This window comes from Thermobia domestica, chromosome 12 (assembly GCF_964235325.1).
Source record: "Thermobia domestica chromosome 12, izTheDome1.hap1.1, whole genome shotgun sequence".
NCBI lineage: Eukaryota > Metazoa > Arthropoda > Insecta > Zygentoma > Lepismatidae > Thermobia > Thermobia domestica.
The window spans coordinates 197,214,388-197,235,508 of NC_137465.1; the positions used below are offsets into that span (position 1 = coordinate 197,214,388).

The 21,121-nt window shown below is 36.1% G+C and overlaps 1 protein-coding gene across 1 annotated transcript in view; it reads right to left on the bottom strand.

Annotated features, from left to right (window-relative positions):
* Positions 1 to 21,121, bottom strand: part of LOC145666922 (sodium-coupled monocarboxylate transporter 1-like) — an 89,102-nt gene that overhangs the window by 48,472 nt on the left and 19,509 nt on the right. The window contains exon 2 of the mRNA XM_081734522.1: positions 648 to 781. Coding sequence (XP_081590648.1) covers positions 648 to 781 — 134 coding nt within the window. The remainder of the gene's footprint in view (positions 1 to 647; positions 782 to 21,121) is intronic.

Sequence of the window (21,121 nt, forward strand, 5' to 3'; positions counted from 1 at the left end):
TTTTCGTCTGTTAATATTGATCCTAGATATTTGAAAATATCCACTTTGTCAAAAGTATTATTTGATATTTTAACGCATATTATGTGATATTTGCCGTATTACGATCCCGACATATATCATGTATTTACTTTTCTCTGCATTTACTTCTAAACCTATGTTCCTACAAGTTCTTAATAATACTTCTGCGTTCCATTCTGTTTTTCTCTTATCATCCCCTATCAGATTTATATCAGCATAAGCCCTAGCCTGGTGAATACCATTCAACTCTAGGGCCTGGTTGCCATCTTTGATTTTCGTTATAGCGTACTCCAGGGCAAAGTTGAATAATAATGGCGACAGCGCATCTCCTTTTTTCAGAACATTCTCGACGTGAAAACTCGTGGACAAGAATTTTCCTGCTCGGACTTTATTTTAGGATTCATTTAAACATATCTTAACTAGATTAGATTAGATTAAGATAAGATATGATTAATAAACAAACATAAACAATAAAATGTATCAATTATTTTTGTTTCACATCCTTTCAACATTATTGGCTGGTTGCGTTCGGAAACTAATCCTGAGGCTAGCACAAAAATTCTTATTAAGCAGTTTAGTGTTACTCTTTATCTGTTGGATAGGCTGTATTCAGTTTTCAATAGGCTTACCTCATATACAGATGTCAATTGCAGTCGGTAAAACGTTGGAATAAAGATGTAAGCAGCCAAAGGATAAATCAGGAAATTATTGTAGAGGGTTTCCCAAAGCAAAGACCCATGGTAAAAAAATTCTGAAGGAATACCTGTTGAAACAAATAACCATAAATAAAATGTTTTGCATGGACTCTATTAGAAACAAATATACAGACAGTGTTACTTTACACGTATTAGAAAATCTTGAGACAGTGTGAACGCTTTTAAATCTTTTTTTATTAATGCAGTTTTTGAGTGAGAACATGTTACAATAATTCTATATAAAATATATTTTTTAAAAAATCATTGTCAAGGATGGGAATAACAATCTGCTAAAAAAAAATTGAATAAAGAATGAGTGATTACTCAGAAGGTCTATCATTACACTGACGTCCCAAGGACAACTTTTCTCTCTCATAATCTGAGGACGTCGCTGAAGCTACATTGTCAACAGTATCATCAACGCAGATCCATTCTGTGAACTCTTAAAAGTGAGATCTTACGTTACCTCAATATCAGAGACGTCATTTGAAAAAAATGAAATGAAATCTTTGAGTTTTACGTCCCACGATTATGCCGGTTAGGCTAAAGGAGACGGTAATGATGAGTGATAAATGAAATGGTGGAATGAAGAAAGTGGGAGGAAACGGGAGTACCCCGAGGAAACCCACGCACACGGTGTTTGTCCACTAGAAAGTTCACCTGGCGAGGGCTGGGATCAAACCCAGGACCCCAAGCACCAAAGGTGAACGCTCTACCACTGAGCCACCGCCTCCCCTGACGTCAATTGAGGAAAAGCAGGGTGTAGGCCTAATATATAGTATCCACAGATTCATTACATAACTACATACAAACAATTAAACTGAGTTCACTCGTGCCTGAGCGATTAGCGTACGCGCCTTCGGTGTGGGAAATCCGGGTTCGATTTCCGGCTGGAGCTCATGTGATTCGGACCGCATGTTAAGCTGTAGATCCATGTCTCATATAGCCTCGCTGCTGAAAGGGTTAAACTAGAATCAAATCAATGTCAAACAAAATATTACAATTTCTGGAATTGTACAATATCTCTTACAGTGATAAATAAGTGTGACGTGAAACCGAGAGATGGAGTGGGTCAGTGGGTCAAGATTTGTGAGTGGATCAGTGGGTCGAGAGTCAACGAGACGTGACCCACTGCGGCATAGCACTCAACGTGATCCACTGATTCACTCTGAGCAACCAAACCGACCCAGCGGTCCCGGGTTCCATTCCCGGTGGGGACACTCTGCCGAAAAAGTGTAAAACGTTTCTTCAGGCCAGCCACCCTGACTGAGGTTTTCCTGGGTTTTTCTCATTCACATTAGGCAAATGCCGGGGTGGTACCTAACTTATAGGTCCCAGGCTGGTTCCTTCCTTCCCCAATTCTTTCTTCCTTCCCTTTCCCCGGCCTTAGATGCCGAAAGCCCAGAAATCTAAATCCTAAAAATCCAACCCACTTTACCTTATCGACCCAATGATCCACTTTGCTCAGTGCATTGTAGACAGCATCTTCTGAACACTGGTGAATTTGCCTACGTTTTACTTTCAATGCGTTTTACTTTCAATGCTTCTTTCTTCCTTTTTCATTTATTTCTATTTATTACCTGAGATGAGTATATCTAAGTGAAAAAAAACTTCAGGCACTTTTGGATATTGATATTTGTAATTGTAATAATAGAAATAGAACTTACTACTTGGCTTTCGAGACACAGTCAAATTTTACATTGCTCTTTTTATTCTTTACGTTGTTCTACTTTACCTTGATTTGAGACTTTCAAATTTCATGCTATTTGCCATTGAAAAATATCTGTAATTCAACAAGAAAATAATTATATATGATAATTAAATTGAATTTCACCGTAATATAGGCCATGACAAACACTATACTATTTTACGTATATCGTAAAGGTCAGATCCACCGGGTTTGTAACAGAGCGGTGCTTGAGCGATTGACTGTAGAAATTCAAACTCCGACTAGTGATAATTTCATAACCTTGTTTTATATTACAAGTGTAAACTCTTTATTCAGTTGAAAGGAGGGCGTGGATCATGGGTCAGAGTTCATGACGATGGGTTTTAGTGGGTGGTGGGTCACGGTGGGTTGTGGGTTGAGTGGGTCATAGGTCACGATGAGTGGTGGGACAGTGAGTCGTGGGTCAGCTTTTCATTGACCCACGCCATCTCTGCAGTTCTGATTACTATTATTACTATTATTATTATTATTATTATTATTATTATTATTATTATTATTATTATTATTATTATTATTATTATTATTATTATTATTATTATTTTGTGGGCCAGTATGTAATGCGAGTGCCTTTGGTGCATCGGGTCCAGAGTTTGACTTCTGGTGGGAGAGCCTTGAAAACTTTGAACACATTACAATGGTCCTGATTCTACTTTGAACTGTAGATCCAAGTCTCCTATAGCCTAGGTGGTGCAAGGGACATTAAACTCCAAAATAACCAAGGATGTTATAAATAGAGGATCTGCCCATATGTATCTTCATCCTATTAAATTGATGAAGCCAAAAAACAACCGAGCATCGACACGTCTGATTGGCTACTGTCGTTTCTGCCATCATCTGATTGGCTACTTTCGTTTCCGCCATGATTGCTGGCTCAAAACATTGCGATCCTATTGGGCGGAGTGGGCAGAGTAGGGGTGGTGAAAATGTGACGTATGGCTTCAAGATTTTGTAGTAAGGGCAGATCCTCTATTTTATAAGATCGTTGAAAACAACCAATCAACCAATGCATATAATTTATATTTACCTAGGTCATACCTGGAGTTTGTATTATCTTCCCTTGGAAAAAATGTTCTAAGACATTCAACTTTATCATGAGAAATTATCTGAATGCTCTACCAATTTTGAACAAGCTTTTCCTTGGTTGACCATTTAATGCTTTTCACCTGACACATGAAAAAAAAAATGGCGGGCCCATACAGGACAGGTCTAATGAACCCACGGACTGGATGAAGGTAAAGACTCATACACTTTCTTAATTCCAAGATGTAGTCAGAATCATACTTTGGCTGCTTTTATCTACCCAGCGTGCCCTGGGTACATATTTCACAAAGGTTGGGTGACAGGCCGGTAGCCAGCCCAAAAATGTAGGGGGGGGCTGAAGGTAGGGGGGCCCGATCCAACTATATTACAGTTCATCACCATATTATAGTTCATTTGCAAGCCTACCGTGAAAATTTTAGGGGGCCAGCAAAAATTTAGGGCCTAGATCCCCCCTAAATACGGGCCTGTTGGGCGACCCTTAGATCCGTGTTGCGGCGAAAGCATGATTAAAAAAAATTCCAATCCCTACCAAGGTAGAACCCAGGACACCTTACTGACTATCCTACAGTGACCCTTCACTTGACATGAGGCTATATGTTTCTGAGCAAAAGAAGAGGAAAATATCTATTTATATTTTAATTTAACATCCAATACAGCCACTTGAAGATTTAATATTACATATTTATATTGTTTTTCAATAGATAACTTAACCGATAATTTTTGTGATTATGTAAATACAAACCTAAAGTAGAGATTTTTTAAAAATATTATTACCTTATTATTTGCTATTTTAAATAAAATATTCATAGCTTAGTATAAAAAGAATCATTCAAACATTATTTCAAGCAAAATAAAATAAAATTACTTGTGTATACGTTTTATACATCTTGATGTGACTGGGAATAAGGAATTATATTTCTGGGCTTTGGCTATGTTAGCTTGTCAAATATAAGGGATGACGTCCCTTGGTGATCACCTATCCGGAGAAAGGAAAGAAAGGAAGTGGCCTGGGACCTGTATGTTAGATACCATCCAGGCATTTGCCAGGTATGAATGAGAAAAACCGAGGAAAATCTCACTGAGAATGGCTGGTCTGAAAAAGCTTTTATACTTTCTCGACCGAATGTCCCCACCGGGAATCGAACCCTGGACCGCTCGCACCAAAGACGAGAGCTTTAGCGACTACGCTAAGCGGGACCACTTTGATGTGACTAGGAAATAATCACGTTCCGTATTGTCTATCCGGAACCACACTGAATCACTGGTGGTCCATGGGCTATCTTTTGAGAAGCATAATTCTATTGAAAGGAAGTAAGTGTGAAAATGTTTTAACGTACTACAATGACATTGTCTAGAAATTATCTGGGGAATTTTACAGGCAACAGTTACCATTAATAATAATAATAATAATAATAATAATAATAATAATAATAATAATAATAATAATAATAATAATAATAATAATAATAATAGTAGTAGTAGTAGTAGTAGTTACTAATTACATTTGTTAACAATCTCTCTCTTTTTAAATTTCAACAGTAGCTTGGGTTCTTTCCTTTCCTTCAAACTTATTATACTCATTGACACGATAAGTTGCTCGACTTTAAACTTGTTGGAGGAAAATCTTTATTGTTCTTCGTCATATTAAAAATCTAATATTATTTGTTTTCTACGAAAACAATACAAATCCTCCCTCCCAAGAGGATTTAAATGAACTCGAGACTCGTGACATGCGTTTTACATAAGCAGTTCGCTTCACTCAAATTATTCAATATGGTGTCACAAATATCGATGTGGTAGCAACAGTGATGATTGAAAAAAAAAATCATACTTATCTGACGCAATGAAGCATTTGTGGACTCAAGAAAAGGTCGCAATTGCTCATTTTCCTGATATTTTACATTAAGGAAACAAGACATTGGCCAGAGACTACATACGAACAATGTCAGAATTGATGTTATAACAACGAAGGGAATCGAATTCTACGGAAAATGCGGAAGGAACATAGCTATTTTCTAGACTTGTTTAATCCTGATTGGTGAGGGAGAAGACTTTGAGGTCGTAAGTAGGATGGCGTAGGGAAGTCTCGATTCTCAGATATAGAATTATATCTTTTTTGTCTTTTGGTGTCATTGTCCTCTTACTTTTCCTATTATCTTTTTTCTACTTTATCAATGATGGCACAACTCTTGTGGTTTACCATAGTGGTAGTAAGGTTTCAAGAAACTAGAATGTGCAATATAGTTCAGTGCACTTCTATGATAATATTTGCCATCCTGTTGTGATAACAAAGCTGAATGTTTTTGTCACACTAAGAGATTACCTACTAAGAGAAGTACAAACCTCGATGTGTACACTCGTGTCCAAAATTATTGTCTCATATCTATAACTATCTTCTTGTAAAAATATAATTTGATGATGATTTTGCAGGGTACTTTTAATACTGATACTATGTATATAATCGCGAAAAGTATATTTGTGGTAAATTTCATAGGAAAAGAATTATAAATACGGAAATTATATATAATGAGGAAAATAAAATGTTGCTAAATGGACAAGAAAGTTTTATTTTCGTTTTATTGTTCTTATTTACTGCTCTTTTGACATGAAATTTGCCACATACATGTCTTTGCCGATTATACACGTATCAACATTATAAGAAATACTGGACGAATTCGTTATCAAATTATATTCCTAGAATGATATATTTATAGACATGCGACAATAATTTTGGACATGAGTGTACAAATTTTATTTGAAACCAAAAATTTCTATGAAATTATTTCCTCTCTCTCTCTCTCAAATAATTACACAGCCAAACACACACACACACACACACACACAAACACAAATAAAAGTTCTGTTCAACGGTCCCTAGGATATAGATTCATATTTATATATATATATATATATATATATATATATATATACAGAATCCAAATTTCGAAACCCCAGGAAGATCTATCGTGTTAATTCCTTTTTATGGGCGAAACACTTGAGCAATTTTGGATAGGGCGAATATATATATATATATATATATATATATATATATATATATATATATATATATATATAACACAAATATACAGAAAATCAAAAGTTCCGTACAGCGGACTCCAAAGTATGAATTCACTGTATTTTGTTACACAGAATCCAAATTTCAAAACCCCAGGACGATTCACCGAGTCAATTCCTTTTTATGGGCTAGCGATTTTGTGTATGGAGGATACACGTATTTTGTCCATAAAATAAAATTGACACAGTCAATCATCCTGGGGTTTTGAAATTTGGATTCTGTGTAACAAAATACATCGAATTTATATCCTGGGGCCCGGTGCACAGAACGTTTATTTATTTTGTGTGTGGCTGCTCTTATTATTATTTATGAATAGTTTAAATGAAATAAAGATACAGCCAGTTGCAATACTTTTGTCTCAAAACCGATGAGTTTTATAAAAGTTATTGTGGAACTGTATACAAAGAAAAGGCGATCAAATCAGTCCTTTATTCTTTAGTTATTACAACTCCATGCAAAGTTAATGATTAAGAAGCCTACGTAAAACATATTACACCCAAATCGATTTAAGAGCTCCTCCGTGGCTAAGCGGTTAGCGTACGCGCCTTTGGCGTGGGAGACCCGGGTTCGATTCCCGGCGGGAGCTCATGTGGTTCGGATTCCACGTTAATCAGTAGGTCCACGTCTCATATAGCCTCGCTGCTGAAAGGGACGCTAAACTAAAAATCAACTCAACTCAACCAAATCGATTTAAAAAGAAGAAAAAAACGAAAATTATGCTAGAACATATTTTGTAAATTCAGGAAGGGGTAAATTCACTCTTTTATTATTGGCAAATTTTACTCCTAAGGTGTGGATATATTTACAACAGCGTTTCCCAACCGGTGTGCCGTGAATGGGCCGCTGGTGTGCCGCGAGGAAATCGAAACAAAATTGCTAATTCTATAGCAATCAAATTGCAAGACATAGGGAAAAATGTATATTTGTATTTCCCATTACTAGGAACCTCCACTATGAATCTACAATTCTAAGATTCATATCGTGTTACTTTTCTGTACATTTTTTAATGTTGAAAAAGTATTTATCATTGTTATAACCATTATTGCTTCATTGCTGCAGATAGTGCTCTCAAACGGGTCGGGTTACGGGTCGGGTCGGGTCAGGTCAACTCGGGTCGGGTTGTCGGGTCGGGTCAGCTCGGGTCGGGTTGTCGGGTCGGGTCACTCGGGTCGGGTTATCGGGTCAGCTCGGGTCGGGTTATCGGGTCGGGTCACTCGGGTCGGGTCAGTCGGGTCAGCTCGGGTCGGGTTATTCGGGTCGGGTCAATCGGGTCAGCTCGGGTCAGGTTGTCGGGTCGGGTCAATCGGGTCAGTCGGGTCGGGTTATCGGGTCGGGTTGTCGGGTCGGGTTATCGGGTCGGGTTATCGGGACGGGTCAGTCGGGTCAGTTCACTTTGGTCAACTAAGTTTAGGTTGAGCTTAAACTCGGCTGGAGTCGAAAACTGCTGTTTTACACTAGCTGCCTAATTAAAAATAGCAATTTTCAATTGATTTTATAGAAGCCATAAATGTATTTTGAACACTTGCAGCTAGTGTTTTTATGGTAAATGCTTATTTTTGTACTTGTGTGTACTTTAATTTTTAAATGTGGATGATTGATTTTACCAATCGACTGTAATATTAATATCTACGCCAATATGGAGTCTGGATTTAGAACAAAACTAGAAGTTGTTTAAGCAAGGCCAAAAGAAAGATTGGATATGGACGACCAAGCCCAAGCAGGGCCGCGGTAGCTCAGTGGTAGAGAATTCATCTCTGGTGCATGGTGTCCATGGGTCGATCCCAGCTTGTGCTAAGTTGGCTTTGTGGTGGAGAAACGCCGTGTAGTGGGTTTTCTCGGGGTTATCCTGTTTCCTCCCACTTTCTTGATTCCACCATTTCATTCATTTTTCATGGTCACCAGTAGATATCCCCCCGTTCATAAGCGTGGGAAAATTTTGGCCGTGGGAACGTTCCCACGGGGCTTAAATCGTTGTAAACCAGTGTGTTGCTATGCTCATAGTCTTGGACGCCTACCAGATATAAAAAACAAGATAAAACATGCCTTTTTTTCGTCTCCTCATCTTATATTGTTTAGTTATTTGAACCCCCGCCACCCCTGCTTCTCCTGGAAAGCCGAATATGTCGGAGTCAAGTTTCGACAAGCCTTTAGTTGCTATGTTCATAGCCTTTTACGGGTAGTACAGAAGCGCGTGGGAAAATTTTGGTTTATTTGAACCCCCGTTACCCCCTACTCCTCTTTAGTTGCTAGGTTCATAGCCCCTGGAATTGGGAGGCAAGTTTCGACAAGCCTTTAGTTGCTATGTTCATAGCCTTTTACGGATAGCACAGAAGTTATCATGATCGAAGCTCCCCAATTGATAGTCCTATCAGTTATCATGATCGAAGTTTTCCAATTGATTGATTGATTTTTGCTTTTCGTTATGTATTGAATAGCTAGATGCTCTTGGCCTTCATAGTCTTGGATGCTCATACTGTTGGACGGATCAGAGTCCTATTAGTTATCATGATCGAAGCTTCCCATTTGATTGAATGATTGATTTTTGTCTTCAAAGAGCATAAGCGATTTAGCCCCTTGGTCCTATTCCCACGAGATGTCTGGAGAATATGAACTGAAAGCATGATATTCAAATGATCGAAGCTTCTCAGGAGATTGTATGAAATTGGTCTTAGTTGCTAAGGTAAAGATTATATGTCATGATTTTTTTAAAAGCGTGAGATGAGACACATTATATGAGTCTCAGAACGAAACACATACCCATGCAAAATCGTGTTGCTTAGCCCCCCTTGGCCCTATTCCCACAAAGTGTCTGTAGAAGACGTGATAGTCAAATGATCAAAGCCTCTCACGAAATTGGCTTAGTTGCTAAGGTAAATATTGTATTTCACAATTTTTTTAAAGACGTGAGACATGAAACCAGATATAAGTCTCATAACGAAACACATACGTATACACTCCTTTCCCCCCACACCTCATGCGAATGGATTCCATTGATTGAGCAAATTCTAATAATGGAAACTTCTCATAACATATCATATTGTTTAAAACGTAGGGTGTGAAGTGTGTTATATGAATATTCACAGGATGATATCTGCTATGCTAAGTAAATCGATATCACTTCCTGTTTAGTTGTTATGTTCATAGCCTTTGAGAACATCATGTTGCTAGAAACAAGATGAAACATGCCTTTTAGGGTTACCATCAGCTATAGGTTCATGAAAAAACACGCCTTTTCTAGTCGCCTTGTATTGGTTAGCTAATTTGATTTCCCAAGCCCCGCCCCCCTCCCGCAAAGACTCTTGAACGTCTACCGGATCTTCATCAGAGTCCTTTCAGTTACCACGATTGAAACCTACCAATTGATTGTGTTTTCAGCTTAAACTGTAGTGAGTGTTTTGTGCTTTAAGTTCTTAGGATTAAATCCTATCAATTGATTGTGTTTTCAACCTAAAACTGAAGTGTATGTGTGTTTTGTGATACCGATCGTTCTTATTAAAATAGGTAAGTAAAATATATATGTTCTTTCTTCATTTAGTTATAAAGGCAGTTGAAAGAACAAGTGTATTTATTCAAAGTTCCGTTCATGTTCTAACATTTAAAAAAAACACACAGACACATATGTGAATGTCTGTTTTGTTAGTCTCTTTCTTCCTCTGTTTTGTTAGTACATTGAACTTCATCTTAAAATGGTTTAGTTTCAAGAACAACAGATAAGATGCCATTGTCAAATGTTTTGATGATACGTACTACAACGAGATAACAAGACTGCCCTAGTTAAAAACACATAAGCGAACTTCTATGATGCTTCTAAGAAAAATGATAAGATGGAATTCTTGAATGTTTTCTGGTTCGCATTGCAATTGTCGCAAGAAGTGTCTGTAGACTTGGTATTTTAATTTTGATAATATGATGTATACGTCTGTCTTTCTGTTTGTAAATGAAATCTTTTAAACAATGAAGAGATTTACGTCCAACAATAAAGCCAACAAGGTCTGTCTGTCTTTCTATGTCGGTTATGCTAATGGAGGCGATGGTGATGAGTTGAGTTGATTTTAGTTCAGCGTCCCTCTCAACAGCAAGGCTATATGAGACGTGGACCTACTGATTATCGTGGAATCTGAACCACTAAGTTTTACGTCTTACAGTTATGTCGGCTATGCTAATGCAGGCGGTGATGATGAGTTGATGAGTTGAGTTGATTTTAGTTTAGCGTCCCTTTCAGCAGCGAGGCTATATGAGACGTGGACCTACTGATTAACGTGGAATCCGAATCACATGAGCTCCAGCCGGGACGATGGTAATGAGAAATGAATGAATGAAATGTTGCATTAAATTCACGTACACGGTGTTTGTCCATCGAGTTTTACGTCCTACGGTTACGTCTACTAGGCTAATGAAGGTGAGGTGATAATGAAAAATGAATGAAATGATGTAATGAAGAAAGTGGAAGGAAACTGATGAACTCCGAAGGGAAATCCACGCATATGATGTTTGTCCACCACAAAGTTCATAGGGCACGAACTGGGATCGAATCAGGGACCCAAGCACTTGAGGTGAACGCTCTACCACTGAGCCACCGTGCCCTCTGGAACGTAAAATGAAATGATAAGGACGGTTTTCCGGGGACAGTCAATAGCATCTTTTCGTTAAGTTGTAAAGGAAGCAGGGAATTTGTGGTCGCTAAAATTAATGACAAGTATATAGAAAAAAAAGACGTGATTTGAACACGGGACCTCATGCACCAGAGGTGAACACTCTACCACTGAGGCACTGAAGTTAATTTCATAATTTTCTAATGTTAATAAGAGTGAAATCTAACGTTAAATACACATACACAAGTCAACGAACTGAGAGAGAGTTTCTGTATCTGCAATGTCTACTTGCAAAGAGCAGAAAAATAAGATAACAGAACATGTTTTGTATTTCAATGTTGTTCTCCAGCTGTCGCGTCAACATTATCTTAGGTCATGGTTTCAGACAACACGAAGCGAAGATATGTATGTGTGTGTGTGTGTGTGTTTTAGGTAATATTAAAAACAGTGTTTGAGATCTAAAACTTTACAAAACTAGTGTTGCTTATTCATCTCGGATGTCGTTACCTATGTCATATGATGTTGATTGATTTTTGAGTTTAACGTTCCGTTCAGCAGCGAGGCTATATGCACCACAAAGTTCACACGACGAAAGTTAGGATTGAACCAGGGACCCCAATCACCGGAGGTGAACGCTTTACCACTGATCCACAGAACCCCACGATTTCAACATGTGGCACAAATCTTCAAGTTAAAACAATTGTCTATTCTCAAATAAGAGAACATTTCTCCATTTCTTTAAGTTGATCTAGGAAGTTGAACTTTATACAGTTTTCTCCATATTATAGTCTAAGCTGTATGTGATATTACTTTAAAAGGACGAAAGTAGTTAAAATATTCCCTATTATTATCATCAATTTCTTCTAAAATGCTCAGATTCCCGTCATAGAATTCGTATACTAGCTATGTACACAGGCGTGCATTAAGAAATTTTTTGTTGGGAGAGGTCCAAGCTTTGGGCGACGGGGCTCAAACACTACAAGCCTCTGTGTAGTATTGAACGCGTATTATTTTGCATTCGAAAAGACAATAAGTACTTGTAAAATACTTTCAACTATATTGTCATAGCGTCCCTTTCAGCAGCGAGGCTATATGAGACGTGGACACTAAATCACCAAGGTCCCCTATCGCATCACAAGTGAACGCTTTACCACTGATTCACCGAGTCCCCTTAGATCAAAGTACAGTACTCATGTAATAATATTATGTAACATAAAGTTCACTTGTCGAGGGGCTCCCTGGGGGTAATATTCATACACGTAAAATATTTTAAAATAAACAATATTAGTACCGATTCCATAGTTTTCGAAGGTGCTGTATTCAATAAAGACACTTTGAAAATAGTAACATGACATCTAAGGGGTAAAAAAAGTGGTGAGCTCACGGGGTCTCCCTAGGGGGTAATATTCATACACGTAAAATATTTTAAAATAAACAATATTAGTACCGATTCCATAGTTTTCGAAGGTGTTGTATTCAATAAAGACACTTTGAAAATAGTAACATGCCATCTAAGGGGTAAAAAAGTGGTGAGCTCACGGGGGGTGATATTCATACACGTAAAATAATTTAAAATAAACAGTATTAGTTTCGATTCCATAGTTTTCGAAGATGTTGTATTCAATAAAGACACTTTGAAATCAGTAACGTGACATCTAAGGGGTAAAAAGTGATGAGCTCCCGGGGGTGATATTCATACACGTAAAATAAACAACATTAGTATCGATTCTATAGTTTTCGAAGGTGTTGTATTCAATAAAGTCACTTTGAAATCAGTAACATGACATCTAAGGGGTAAAAAGTTGTGGGCTCACGGGGGTAATATTCATACACGTAAAATAATTTAAAATAAACAATATTAGTATGGATTCCATAGTTTTCCTAGTGTTGATTCCATATCGTGACAGGATTCCAATCTGTGACTTCCCGTGCACTAAAGATGAACGCTGTATCACGTAAGAAAAAGAGATGAAATCTTTTAGTTTAAAATGTCTTCCATCCCTCATTCACACGTTAAGGGGAGCATATGAATAAGACACATGTAGGAACGGTTTTCCGGGGGAAGTCAATAGCATCTTTTCGTTAAGTTGTAAAGAAGATAGCATTGAATTTGTGGTCGCTAAAATTAATGACAGTATAAAAGAAAGACGTGTAGAGAGGAGGAGGAGGAGGAAATACGGATTTCGCGTTCACTAAAATTAACGATAAAATTCTAAAACAGAATAAGTATAAAAGGCCGTGTAATCTACATATCTTCATTAGTCAATACATTTGAAAGAGATTGTGAACATACATTTGTTTCACGCCTCATCCCGTGGAATAGGAAGAAAAGTTAAAAATATTTAAAAGGTATGATGAGAGATTATTTCATTGACATCATAAAGTTCTGTCTTATATAGTATATATTTATATATCTAATATATATATTGATTTATAAGTAACAAAATTCATTTCTTTTTTATTTTAGGTTGCATACAAATAAAGATAAGTGTAATCCTTTTTCCTATTCCTGTTGATATTATTATTATTATTCATTTTTAATTACTTATATATATCACATTTTACTTACTCGTATATTCTTTTAAACACTTATATACCCTTTCAAAATATTTATATACATATATATATTCCATTTAAATAAGATTTATATATCATATTCATATACCGTTTACACATATTGCATTACGTATATATACATCTGAGGAAGAAAAATGGCAAAAGAGAGCACGCAAGATTTACTGAAGGAGATTACGGTCTTCATTAATGACATTGAAGAAGAAGAAGAAGAAGAGGTAGTGGGCGTAAATAACGAAACGCAAGTTCTTTTAAGTGAAATAAATGCCATAATCGGGATAGAAGAAGAAGAAGAAGAAATGCAAGAAGAAGAAGAAGAAGACGCAAAAGAAGAAATGGAAATAGATCATCATGAAAAAATGCAAGAAGAAGAAGACGGAGAAGAACAAATGAAAATAGAAGAAAGAATAGAAGAAGCAGCAACAGAAGAAGAAGAAGAAGAAAGAGAAACTATTGAAATTCAAATTCCAGTAGAAAAAGAAGAATATGATGAAGAAGAACTATTACAAATATTGAACAGTGCTAGCAATAGAACGATAACAGAAGAAGCATCAGGCCGTATTAAAGAAATTATAAAGTGGTTACAAGAAGGAACAGAAGAAGACGTCGAAGAAAGGAGAAATGAAGAAGAAGAGCTGCTAAATCTCACGTTTTCCCAAATAATAGGAGAGGATTACAATAAAGAAGAGATGAAGATAGAAGAAGAAGATGATAAGTTTTACACGAATGAACTAGAAAATTGGATTAACAATTTGTTTCCCGACCCCAGAAAAGAAGAAGAAGAAGAAATATATCCCTCAATTATGGAAATATTAGCAGAGACTAGTGTAGAACACGAAGAAATGGAAGTCGATTTAGACGTCATAGAAAAAAGAATGGACGAATTGCTAACCGTATTTCAAGAACAACGAAATTCAAATATACAAGTAGGATTTGGAAATAACAACCGTAATGATGGACACAATAGATTTCATATAATAGAAGAACGAAGAAGACAATACAGAAGATACAATATGGAGGGTAGAATGCTACGATTCCGTCTAGCCCCCGTACGTGCAGATGAAAACCCTTTTACGGCAATTGAAGCAAGTCTACGGGCACTAATAGATTATTTACTACGTAATGTGGACCAGCATGATTACGTAGGAATAACAATTACAAATGAGAGAGAAGGACACCGCCCTTTTTGGTTGTCATTCAGAGAAGCAAGAAATCTCTCAGCAGAAGTTCTATGGATAAGTTATGAGAAAGTACTGCAAAGTAATGCGGCTTTTCTTATAAATGAAGATTGCATCGTGAATTTTCATCATGTACGTATGCCAAGAGGACAAGGTCCTTTGAAACAACATGTTATGAATACTGAAGAATATGTAAAGGCAAAACGTGGTATTATCACAATTAAGAATAAAGACACAAGATGTTTAGCACATGCAATCGTCGTTGCCATGGGACTGAAAAAATACAAGGCAAGAAATCAAACTGAATACAATAGATATGTAAAAAATCAAAGTAAATATATCATAGAAAAAGAAGCAGAAGAACTGTGTGAAGCTGCCGATGTAGATCTTAGTCATGGTGGTGGAATTCCTGAAATTCGTAAATTTCAGGAATATTTAAAGGATTATAAAATTACAGTGTATAGGGGATTTTCAGGAAGTGATGTTATGTTTGAAGCACCACCAAGTGATAACGAGAGAACTGCTTTAAATTTACTGTTTATAGATAACCACTACAACGTCATTGAAAGCTTGACAGCATGTTTTAGCTGTAATTTTTATTGCGAAAGCTGTCATAAGAAATATGAAAAAAAGCATGAACATTTGAAACATTGTACAGCTGTATGTTTTCGTTGTCATCAGAAGCCACCATGTGATTTTAAAGAACCCCATATTACTTGCAATGATTGTAATCGAGAATTTTATGGCCAGTCATGCTATGACTATCACAAGTCAGCGTCGTATCAAAATGGAAAGCCTTTATGTTCAACTGTGAAATGTTGTGCCCAGTGTTTGAAAATTTATGTAGTGAAAGAAAAACGTTCTCACGTATGTGGAGAAACTTATTGCAACATTTGCTATGATATAGTACCACCCAATCATGAATGTTACATGAAAGTGAATGAAAGAAGAAAATCGAAAAAAGCCAATGAAAAAATCATCATGGAGAAGAAATCTATGATTCTGTTTTATGATATTGAATGCACACAAGACACGAAAATAGAAGAGGAGGACGCAAACATATATGAACACATACCTAATGTTTTGGTTAGTCAACATGTATGTTACCAATGTTATGAAGATAACAACATCAAGAATGATTGTGTCATTTGTGGAAAGCGAGAAAATATTTTTGACGGAGAAAATGTAATAGAAGATTTTCTAAAACATCTTCAACAACGTCGACCAAACATTAAATCAGTAACCTGTGTTGCCCATAACTCAAAGGGATATGACGCACATTTCATCATTAAGACCATGGTTGAGAAGATGAATTGGACTCCAGAAGTAATCATGAATGGAGCAAAAATTCTCTCTCTTAAAATAGGAAACGTAACCTTCATCGATTCACTAAGCTTTCTTCCTATGCCCTTAAGTAAATTAAGTGGTGCATTTGGGCTTCAATCGTGCAAAGGATATTTCCCACACTTCTTTAATCGACGTGAGAACCAAACCTATGAAGGGCCGCTTCCAGACATTAAATATTATGGAGCAGATACTATGAAAGTAGACGAAAGACGCAAGTTTCTCCAATGGTATACCGAACATCAAAACGACACCTTTAAAATGAAAGAAGAACTCATCAAGTATTGTGTACAGGATGTCGAGGTATTACGTCAAGCCTGTATTTCATTTATGAATACATTTGAATCTGAAACTAATGTCAATCCCTTACTTGAATGTATTACAATTGCTAGTGCATGTAATTTGGTATATCGTAGAAATTTCTTAAAGGAAAATACAATTGGTATCATACCAAAGAACGGATATCGATGGAGAGATGTACAATCAGTTGAAGCAGTACAATGGATAGCTTGGGAAGAAAAAACCAGAAACATCCAAATTACCAATGCTGCACGTAGTAAGGAAAAACGAATAGCATCAATGAAAGTAGATGGTGTATGGACAGATCCCAACACAGGAAAAATACACGTCTGGGAGTATGAAGGCGATTTCACACATGGTTGTATCTACTGCTACCCTAACGACAGAGATAAACCCATCTATAACAATGCTACAGATACCATGGAATTTCGATATGAAGCAACAAAGAAGAAAATCCAAAAATTAAAAGATTTTGGCTGTGAAGTGCATGAAATATGGGGTTGTGAATTTAAAAAACAATTGGCAGGAAATGAAGAGATGAAGAAGTATGTTAGTAATCATCCGTATACAAAGAAAACACCATTAAATCCTCGTGATGCTTTTTATGGAGGACGTGTGAATGCCATACGTTTGTATCATAAAGCACAAGAATCTGAAGGAGAGACCATAAATTACAAAGATGTTATTTCATTGTACCCATTTATCTCTAAGACTAAGAAGTTTCCAATTCGTCATCCTACTATCTATCTGCCTGGAGATTCAAATATTCCCACCATTGAAGAAGTAGAAGGATTAGTTAAGCTCAGTATTTTGCCTCCAAAACAACTGTTTCATCCTGTACTCCCTTATAAATCAAATGATAGATTGATGTTTCCACTCTGCCGTACATGTTGTGATGAATTAAACCAAGCACCTTGTAATCACAACGATGAAGACCGAGTGCTACATGGAACATGGGTAGCAGATGAAGTAAGAAAGGCATTAGAAAAAGGATACAAAATAATAGATATTCATGAAATATGGGCATATGACGTTGTTCAATATGATGAAAAAACAAAAAGTGGCGGCTTATTTGCAGAATACATAAACACCTTCCTGAAAGCAAAAACAGAAGCAAGTGGATGGCCAGCATGGTGTGAAACAGATGAATTAAAGAAGAAGTACATTCAGCAATTTTATGAAAAGGAAGGAATACGTCTAGATGAGAACAAAATTAAACATAATCCAGCACTTAGAAGTTTAGCTAAATTAATGCTAAATTCATTTTGGGGAAAATTTGGTCAACGTGAGAACATGGGTCATGTCAGCATTATTAATGAACCCAAGGAATTATATGAGAAATTATCATCTCATGATATAGATGTTCATCAAATATTCCCAGTAAATGATGACATGTTATATGTATATTGGCAATACAACGATGACGTTCCTGTTTCACTACCAACAGTAAATGTTGTCATAGCCGCATACACAACAGCACAAGCAAGATTAGAATTGTACAAATATTTAGATCAACTACAAGAAAGAGTATTATATTTTGATACTGATTCCGTCATTTATACGCAAAAACCTGGTGAAAGTACAATTCCAACTGGTGACTTTTTAGGCGATTTAACAAATGAAGTCCTCGAATATGGTAAAGAAGCCTATATTTCAGAATATGTATCGGCGGGCCCGAAGAATTACAGCTTACGTATTTTTGATCCCAGCACGAAGAAGGAGTTTCAAGTATGCAAGATACGAGGCTTTTCATTAAACTATGAATCTTCAAAACACCTAAATTTTGATGTAATGAAGAAAATGATAGTAGATAATGAAGAGGATGCAGAAGAAGAAGAGGAAGAATCTCGTCCTACGGAAGTAAAAATTACCAATGAGAAAAAAATTTGCCGCAGGAAAGACCATACTATCGTCAGCATGCCCGAAACAAAAATTTATAAGATAAATTATATTAAACGACGTAGAATACCAAATTCATATGATACTTTTCCATATGGCTACACTACTTCCAACAAAAGAAGAAGAGAAATGTAATAAGGCCTTTATAAATATACGTATAAGGAAAGAATGATCATACTCTTTAACATGGACACGACGTGGAAACATCCCTTTTCATGTATTGTTGCCGGACCAAGTGGATGTGGAAAAACTTCCTTTGTAATACGATTCCTGTCCAATTTACCACGTATGGTTAATACATCGTTTCGTCATATTTATTGGTACTATGCAGAATGGCAAAATGCATACAGAGAAATTTCGACAAAAGTACAATTTATTGAAGGATTACCTCGAACAAAAGACTTTTTACCTGAAACTGGACCACATCTTATTATTATTGATGATCAAATGTGTGAAGTGAACCGCAATATAGTTGATTTCTTTACAAAGGGTTCTCATCATAGAAATCTTAGTGTACTATTTATTACACAAAACATATTTCATCAGGGAAAAGGAAGCAGAGATATGAGCTTAAATTGTTCTTATCTCGTATTATTTAAAAATCCAAGAGATAAATCACAAATTAAACATTTGAGTTATCAATTAACTCCTGAGAATCCAAAATTTCTTCAAGAAAGTTTCAACGACGCAACAAAGTTACCATATGGATATTTCTTTATTGATTTAAAACAGGATACGCCAGATGAACTTCGTTTTCAAACAAATATCTTTCCTGATGATATTTATCATTACGTTTATGTTCCATCGAAATAGAAGAAGAAGATGTTTATAATGTTTGTTTTAAACTGTGTTTCTTCATTCTGACAATATGTCTCCAAGAGTAAAACACGGAGATCTTCTTCGTACGCTGAGCAAAGCAAATCCTAAATTACGTAAAGCTATATTGGCCAATGCAGACTCTTCAGTGATTCGAAGTATTTGCGAATGTTGTTATAATGTATTAAAAGGGAATGTACCTCTTACAAAGACACAGAAAGCAAGATTAAAGCGATACAAGAGGACGCTTCGATATCTTGTGAAGAAAGGAAACTCCATCCAAAAGAAGAAGAAGCATTTATTAGTACAGCAGCAGGGTGGATTTCTACCGGCATTATTAGCTCCTATTTTAACTGGTGCATTATCAAGTTTACTATTCCGTTAGTACAATGGAACACGCAAAGAAGATGATTTTAGTTCCACCTGAAGTTCTGAATCGTATACAAACACCAACATTATCATCATCATCAGCCCTGGAGAAACGTGAATCTAATTTGGATCAAGAAATGCAAGAGATTTTACAGTTATCATCGCTTAGTGATGAAGAAAAGTGGAATCAGTATAATAATATTCTTCAAAAATATTTACATTTAATACGAAAACAAGAAGAACCTGTAACACTTTCAATTACGTCAACTAAATCAGAGAAGCCTGAAGTAGAAGAAGAAATATTATTATCTATACCCAAAATGTTTCGTAAAAGAGCTGAATTACTACTACATAGAATGAAACATGATGATAATATCACGTGGGATAATAAAGGAACTGTTTACATCAGAGGTGATAAACTAGAAGGATCTCACATTGTAGATTTAATTTCTGATGTGTCGCGACCCCGGAAACACACAAATCCACCGGGATGGGAGAAATTTTGTAATTATTTATCTTCTAATAACACACCTCAAGAACTTATTGGAAATCCAAAACGTTTGTCATATATTTTACGACGAACTAAAGCATCACCAACAGCATCATCGTCAAGGGAAAAAATACCTCTGAAATCGTTTGCAGAAGACGACGAAGAAGAAGCAGAAGAAGAAGAAGAAAAGGAAAAAGTAATATCTCCTATAAGGAAAAGGAAACGTGCCTGTAAACGTCCAGTATGGTCAAGGTGGAAACCGTAAACAAACAGTTAAGCAAGATTTACTACAACCCTTCACATCATGCCTCGTTTTCAACTGTTAAAAAATTGTGGATAGCTACAAAAAAGAAAATTCCTATACATTGTATAAGAAGATGGTTACTGCAACAAACAACATATACGTTACACAAACCTGTGCGTCGTCGTTTTAAAAGAGATTTCTATGTAGTGAATAACATTGATGATGAGTGGGAAAGTGATATTAATGATCTTCAATCTCTTCATAAATTTAATGATGGATATCGTTATATTCTGACAGTGATAGATGTGTTCAGTCGATATGCATGGGCTGTGCCATTAAAATCTAAAAGTACAAATGATGTCTTAAAAGCATTGCAAATTGTGTTCAAAGACAGAAAACCAATTACATTTCGAACAGATAAAGGAAGTGAGTTTACTAATAAAACAATACAGAAGTACTTAGTGGACAACAAAATAAAACATATTACAACTAAAAATCCTGATATAAAAGCTAGTATTGTAGAACGTTTTAACAGAACTCTAAAAGAAAAAATGTGGAAGTATTTTACAAAGTATCAAACGTATAATTATTTAAATGTATTACCTCTTCTTGTGAAATCATACAATGAAGGTTATCATTCAAGTATAAAGATGTCACCTGCAAATGTTTCTCAAAATAACCTATTACAAGTATGGCATAATCAATATGATAATAAAATAAAGAAGACGAAGAAAAAGAATCCAAATTTCTCAAAAC